Raw genomic sequence first — 8,002 nt, 5'->3', positions numbered from 1 at the left:
TTTACCAAAAAAAGAGAACCTTCCACTCTTTGGAAGAAAGATAACTATTTGGGGAGCGTGCTTAAATGGTGTTATCTTTCTTCCAAAGAGTGGAAGTTTCTCTTTTTGAGATAAGAGAAAAAAGCCATAACTAATGGTATTGGATTTTTAACTGGAAAGACTTCAAGTCAGGGAATGATTTAAAATTAAGGTCCATAAGAAGAGATATATAACACCGTCAATCACTTGAGAACGATGCCTCAAGTGATGTCTCAACATTTATATTTTTCTTCTTAACTGCCAATTAACAATTGAACACAGCGAGTGTGTAATAACACCCTTTAGAGGTAACCTCTGCAGAAATTATTATGTTTTTGAAAAAAAACTGAAAGCATCTCAAATTCTCATCAGGATCATGAAGGTGTTGTATTGTACTTTATTTTGGGAAAAACTAAAAAACTAAGAAAGTTTGAAACTCCTCACCAGGTTCTTCAGCAGCGTTGATAATTCTTTAGTAAGCGTGGAAAATTTTACAAAAGCTGTGCCAAGATCTGGATTATCCAGACTTAAAAAATTACTTCCAAATTTATCTAGTACTTGTGCATAGTTTTCTTCATTTTGAACATGATCTGCAAAAAAAAATTAGAAGTCAGTTTCTTTCTTGTAGACAGTCAGTTATTATTTTAAGCTCATGTATTGCAATGTAGTGACAAACCAACTGACAAACAGTACTTTCAAAGAAGCCACAAGTTACTGCATTTACTGAAAATTACAATAATTTTAATATTAAAAGGAACTATTTAGCAATAGACATATATATGCTTCTTTTACATCAGCGACTTGAATTTGTAATGCATCAATGAAAAAAGCTCGGTATTTATTAATAAAGTAGTAAGATAATAAAAGATCGATTGAACAACGTAAGTACATTTGCTCATTTTGTAAACAACATAGGAATTTATAACTGTCTACTGTAATGCAAACTTTTTTTTTATTGTAATGTAGGACACTTTTGCAGAACAAATAAAGTCAACAGTATCAGATATAAAACTAAGGAGAACAAGTCTGAATCTGACTGCAAGTTTAAAAGAAGAAACATGTCTTACAAAGATTCCCTTTTCACCTGCTTTGAAAAACTGAGTTACCCCACAGAATGGAAGGTTTATTGGTATATAGCCAAAGACTTGTTTCAATATATTTAATAGCAAATTGGACATACAGAGTGGTCAGAACCAAGAAGACGAAATTGAAGCCAGTGAAAGGGAGCAAAATCCTTAACTCAAGGATGAAGGAAATTCTGAATTACAGACTGTTGTGCCTGAAATGATTTCCTGCTTCTATTACTTTCCTTTCTGACATCTGTTTGCATATTTTTTGTTAGTTCCATTTTAGCATCTTTAAATAGAAAATTTGCCACTACAGCCCTTTAGGACACAATTTATCACCTCCATCTCTCTTAGAGGAATATTGTTGGTATTAATTAAATCAACATTTCACTTTAATGAGTTTCCTAGTCTTACTATGTTTTTTTCTGTAAGCCACAAACACAAAGCCACAGAGCTTTTCCAACTAGAACAAGTTCTGTGCAATGAAAGGGGGCAGCGGGGGAGAGAGAATAGTTGCCAATAGGTACCGTATTTTTCCCCAAAAGATCTGCAAGTTTTATATTCTTCAAGTTGTCATATTGCCTGAGAGCATTTGAATTACGGGGGGCGGGAAGAGAAAAAAATTTTAAAAAGAGGAGAAAAAAGAAAAAAAAAAAGACGACCTAAGTTTCAAACAAGGCTCATGGGTATGTCCCACAATGCATGAATCTACTGTTCTCATCAGCTTTTAGTTAATGTCAGAGTTAAACAATAACACTTCTAAGGTATTATGGGTACTCAAAACAACAGTGTGCTAAAGCTCCAACAAAGAAAAGTGGAAAACTATTAGAAGACAAAAAAAAAAATCACAACGCTTATTTACCAAAACCAAACACCAAACCCCACACATCAGACAAGTTACATTCTAAAATCAGACATTAACTCTGAGGTTTTCAAAAGGCCAAATGTTTAATCATATGTGTTGTAACTCAAACAGTATGTTTTCAATAAAACTGTTCCAAAAGCATACGGTTTTAATCAAATAGCTTAGCATTAAAACCAAGGAAACCACTACATAATAATAAAATATGCATTTTGTTTTGATGTAAAAGCTGTTGCATAAATATACACAGAAGACTTTATCTAAGAAGGAGCTTTGGCTTATGCAGTCCTGAGCTAATAAAGCTCAAACGCACCCTACTGTGCTGAAGGAAAAGAAAGGATAATGGAACAAGGTCGGAAAGAAATATGCTAGATCATGGAACCCCTGTCCTTGCCTGTGAAGCACTTCTAACCCCACCATATTTCCTAGCATTTTTATTTTAAGTGCTGTGTTGTTTCACAGAGCATTTTCAAAAATAATTTTGTAAAGAGACTGATAAAGAGCTGAAGACGACTGTTTCCTTTATCTGTGGAAAGGCAAAAGAAATTCCCGGTCAGAAAGAGGAAGCAGGAAGCAGATCATTGTCCTAGAACAATATATAGGAAATTCTCAAGAATCCCAGATCACAAATCACCTAAATCTAGAAATGAGGCTTTGATTATGATAGAAAAGGAATACCTCTGTAGTTACCACACATATACACACAAAATTCAAGTACTGTGTAAGAATAATACATTTTCAATTTTTACATAAGTATCAACGTAAGTCTTGTAAAAGGAGAAGAAATATTTTCTATTGAAGAGGTAAGGTAGTTCCCTGCTTGACCTTAAAGGCACATAGATGAAACATTAAATCTGTAACGTAGCCTATGCTGAAATGCAACATATGAAAACCAACATGCTTAGAGCAAAGAATGTGCTCTAATCTCCCTGTAGCTGCCTCATGCAAACTCAGAAATGACTTCCTAGTGTCCTAATAGAATTTACTTTGCATAAAGAAAGCTATAGTGTGCATGACTTGATGTTTACTTCCTTAGATACAAGTACTGTAGGAAGGACTTTAATAACCCTAGAGAGGAAGACACAAACACTGACAGCAGTACATACAAAGGATAATGTTTGCCTTCTAGAACTGGCTCATGTCTTCTCAATATCATAAACAAAGCTCAGTACTGTGATGAAAATAGAACAGCTTCCCCAGACGGACATCCTTCTCCTTCAGCAGCTCCCTGAGAGGTGCCAGAATCATGGGCATTTGAGGATGGGCTCTGCTCCCATTGACAAAGGGAGCTCCCTTCAAAGGGGCTATGAGCAGGGAAAGGGGCCTCATTAATCACCCCCTCCCTGATGGGATCTGGCAAGGCAGCCAGTACCTGAGCCCATGTTGAGGACCTCACTACAGAACAGCAGATGTAGTATGAAGCAGCATACCGGACTGGATACAGCAGTGTTTTCTGAGCTGAAAGCTGAAAAAAATCTTTTCTTCTCCACAATTCACACCTTCAACTGGAGGCAGTTGGACTAGATGATCATTGTAGGCCCCTTCCAATGGAAACATCCTGTTCTATTCTATCTCTGAGAAACACTCAGCACAGAATTTACCTTGTTTTTTAGAAAACCCTGGTAGGGCTCGTTGCACAGCAATGTTGCAGCAACCCTCACTTCTGCACTATAACGTATATATTGAGGATTATGTGTTAAATAATATAAATGCATCTGAAGACACAAATCCAAGCAACTGAGGAAGGAATGACAGCCACAGCAGCTTACAGCAGCCTTTTGCTACACAGCAGTACTCAACAGAAGCAGGGAGCACTCTTGCTCTGAGCCCCGAGCCCTGTAGAGGCTCAGGCTTAACGACTCCCAGGGCTGAATCCCACCTTGTTCTGCTGCCCCAGGCAGTCACCTGAAGTTGTTTATGCCTAAAGCCACCCTGTGGTAAACTTTTCCCAGGACAAAGACAGAAGACAGATCAAATTCCCCAGGCATACAAAGAATATGTACTCTTTCATTGAAACCCACAACATTCATTAAGTACTATGTTTATTTCCCATTCAAAAGTTACCAAAATTTTAGCATATGCTTCTGAACCCAGTGAAATTCATGTCTACTTGTACATATTAAGTAAGGAAACTGAAGAACAAATACTGTGAAGAGAGGTTGAAGAACAGCCTTTATATACTGGAGCTAGAAAACACGTCACTAGAATTAAAGCCTTAAATTTCCTTTGTCTAAAACAGTTTTGTTCAGATGTATTACCCTGCAAACACTGAAGAACAAAAAAAGTTAAATAGTTTACAGAAGAAAAATGCACAAACACAACTCTTTCCTGTCACTGATTATACTTAAATTACACCTAAAGAAACCTGAAGGACGTCTAAATTACTGAGAATTGCCTCTGCATATCTGGTTAAGTCCAAACAAACAAACAAAAAAAAAATCATGATTCAGAATCCTGATCAACTTGAAACTATTTTTATGTTGCACTTATAAAACAGCTTTGTTCCACGGGTAGCCAGAGAAAAAATAACCAAGGTCAGAGCCAAGCTGCATTTATGAATGGAAAAATATACATATGAAAAAAGACTCAAAAAGACTTTAGAAAAAGCAAGAAAGCTGGCAAGGTTAAAAAGGATGGCAAAAGAAGTTATTTGAAATAAGAAAGCATCCTTTCTCATTTCATCCTTCACAAAGCTGAAATCTAATGAAAAAATAATAGAAAAGAAAAAATATTTGACCACCATATTCTTATCTGGACTTGATAACAATAATGCCTTCTGGACTGAGATTGCTGAAGTGAAAAGCGATAAAAGCTTCTTTTGAAGATCTGCAGAGCAAGGAGTATCTCAGCAAGTCTGCAATGTTCTCTAGATCATCATGGTATAAGAGCACTGAGAGATAAGCCAGCCCAGAAAGGTAAATGACTTCTTTTTGCATCTGTGTTCATCGCTGACATGCTTGAAGAAGTTCTCATGAAATAATTTTCTTTCAACTCTGCTTCAGAGGATTTATACCAAATCTAAGTGCTGACAGTAGAATTCATAAAAGCTGACAAAATGAGCAATGACAAGTCACTTAGACCCAGGTACAGAAGAATAAAATAGGCAAACTATGTAGTTGTAAAGTAAAGCCTCTTATTTATAACAGCCTCGATACTACAGGAAGAATGAGAAGCACATATAATAGCTATTTTTAATAAGAGCTCCAGAGAGAACTGAGAATTCAAGTACGCACCAGCAGAGCGGTAATTCTGATATATTCCTCAGGCAAATTTGTAGAAACTACAGTGCAGAACAGAATTGGTGGACATGTGGATAAATACAAAATGCTGAACAAGAAACACAGGTTTTATAAAAAGAAATTTTTACTTCACAAAACTCCCCCCCCCCGGGGATCAACAAGCATGTGGGGAGAGTAAATCCACATTAAATTATCTGTTTGGATTTCTGAAATTTTGTCCCTCACCAAAACACTAAAAGGAACTATGCAAACATAGGATAACAGGGATGAGCCTCACACAGAGGGAAAAGATGAGGTGGGGGAAAGGAAGGAATAGAGTTAATTTTCTCAACAGAGGGAGGTCACCAGTGAAGTCCTGTATGGAACAGTGATATGACCCACATTGTTTAACAACATATAAATGGAGTTAGAAAATAAGATTCATAGTTATAAACTCTGTTCTTTTCCATACAATACTATAATTATTCAGGGCAATAGAAACAAAAGCTGACTCCAAAGGTGAGTCCAAAGTCTGTCCAAACACAGACTTCTACAACAAAGATATCCATATTGGAGCTTGGGGTCTACCCTTTCCCTATTCAGCATAGGAAAAGTTACAGTTCAGTTCATCCTAATCTAATTGCACAGGAGGACAGATGTATCTCACCCTGGAAGTCTCTACATACATCCATTAATTGTGCACAGAGTCTACGGCAACAGGCTCACATCCAGGTAGCTCCCAAGTTAGATGAGGAATCCCACATTGAATGGCCAATGAATGAAAGTGTGCATTAGGTAGCATAACACACGAGGGAAAACACTACTAACTTTAAGAAATTATTGTGTAACTAGACATTATAAAGAAAGGTTCTGGAGTTATATTGCCTTGACATTCACTAGCAAGCAAAAACAAAGCAGAACATCAGAAATTAAGAAAGAAACAGAGCACGCAACAGAGCAACATAAAAACATTGTCATAGCATGCTTAAACCCTTAATATTGTGTGCAGTTCCTGTCACTGTCGCCCAAAATTCACTCCTCCTCTTCCCTGTTTTAAAAAATAAAGTCTATGCTACCATTTTGGAGAAAAAGTAAGGATGATTAAATGTATGTGACAGTTTCTGTAAAAAACAAACAAAAAACCCACCCCCAAAAACCCCTAGGTCTGCTGAGTTCAGAAGAGGGGTATTGTGGGTGATTGTGGAAACAAACTCAATCCAGAAACCTATTTCAACAGGTAGAATGGACGACACTGAATCAAGTTTGGATTCATCCACCAAAAAGTCCTCCAACACTACTGTAGCAAGCTTTGCAACTTCCAAGTCCCCTACAAATTCTCGTGCCCCAGAACATGCAAAAGTCCCCCAATTTCACAGCAAATGAGTCATTCTGGTGGGCTTGAGGCCAATGCTTTGAGACATGGACAGGGCCAGTCTGCTCCTCAGGGGACTTGAGGCCTGAAGAGCATGTATGGAACAACTTTGCAAGGGAGCAAGGGTAGATTTAACTAGATTGATGCAAGGTCATGAATGATAAAGATTGACATGAACTTAAATTCCTTAGACAAAATGAATTGTAAAAGTCCACTGAGAAGTATCAAGCATCACGATATCAGTGCTGACTCAGGTAATTCCTGGCCTTCATATCACTGTGAGCTGAGAAAGTGTTAAAAAAAAAAAGAATTTAAAAAAAAAAATCACTCCATCTTTGCATTGTTTTCCTACTTCCTCAAGCATCTGCTGTTGATCATTGCAGGAGACCACATGCACTGCTGGTCCGACTCAGTACCTTTGGCCTTGCATGGATTTTATGTTTTTATTTCTCCATTGTGTAAATTCTTTTGACTATATTTGGGAGTTATACCAGGGAACTAATGAAAAGGAGCTATTGAAAAATCTACAACAAAATTAATTGTGCAATCTACTGCTGTTACAATTCAACCGAAGTGTTATGGGAAAGCTAGTCAGAACAGATTCTCCATTAAGTTCAAGCACCATTCACAAGATGGGTTCCTAGTTACAGATGCAATCTAACATGCCAGAAATAAGCAGCAAGCCAGATACGGAGGAAGTGGTGAGAAAGAGGTATCAATTTATATGTCTCACTGGATTTCGTAAACAGTACTTTCCCAAACAGTACTTTCAGATAGGGAAAAAGGGATGGGATATTTCTAAAGGATTTCCACATTTCTGTGCTGGTATGTTTTCATTTCCAGAGCAGTAGATTTAAATCTGAATACGACAAATGGGTGAGGGTTGTGCGCAAAAAGTATTTGGGTGACATTTAAGCTCTCTTTGTAACAGAAGAGAGTCCCTTGTGGTTCATGATTCAGCAATGAAGAGCAACAAACCAACACACCAGAGGTCTAGGTTTTTCTGAATAATTGTGTATAAGACATTGTATTGTGTGAATGTCACTGTTCAAATGTTACTTCAGGCAAAAAACAAAACCAAAACAAAAACCCTAATACAACCCAAAAAATCCTAGCTATGACTTTTGGTAGAGTATGACTTGGATTACTGAACTGAAGAAAGAAGATTTTCTGGATCTGGACAATCTTCAAGAAGGAAGTCTTAAAGGCACAGGAGCAGGCTGTCCCCGTACGCCATAAGAAGAACAGGTGGGGAAGACAACTGGCCTGGCTGAACGGGCTGGGACTCAGGAAAAAAAGGTGAGTTTACCGCTTGTGGAAGAAGGGGCAGGCGACTCAAGAAGAGTACAGGGATCTCGTTAGGTCATGCAGAGAAGAAATGAGAAAGGCAAAAGCCCAGCTAGAACGCAATCTGGCCGCTGCTGTTAAGAGACAACAAAAAAAGTTTTTACAAATATATTAATGA

General features: G+C 37.5%; 1 protein-coding gene across 1 annotated transcript in view; it reads right to left on the bottom strand.

The window, feature by feature from the left end:
- The window catches only part of ASAP1 (ArfGAP with SH3 domain, ankyrin repeat and PH domain 1), a gene marked incomplete at its 5' end in the record, with an annotated part of 83,607 nt that overhangs the window by 71,798 nt on the left and 3,807 nt on the right, over positions 1 to 8,002 (bottom strand). The window contains one exon of the mRNA XM_019470547.1: positions 463 to 608. Within this exon, the coding sequence (XP_019326092.1) occupies positions 463 to 608 (146 nt within the window). The remainder of the gene's footprint in view (positions 1 to 462; positions 609 to 8,002) is intronic.

This window comes from Aptenodytes forsteri, unplaced genomic scaffold, assembly GCF_000699145.1.
Source record: "Aptenodytes forsteri isolate BGI_AS27 unplaced genomic scaffold, ASM69914v1 Scaffold383, whole genome shotgun sequence".
Classification (NCBI taxonomy): Eukaryota; Metazoa; Chordata; class Aves; order Sphenisciformes; family Spheniscidae; genus Aptenodytes; species Aptenodytes forsteri.
This window is presented reverse-complemented; position numbering and strand designations above follow the sequence as displayed.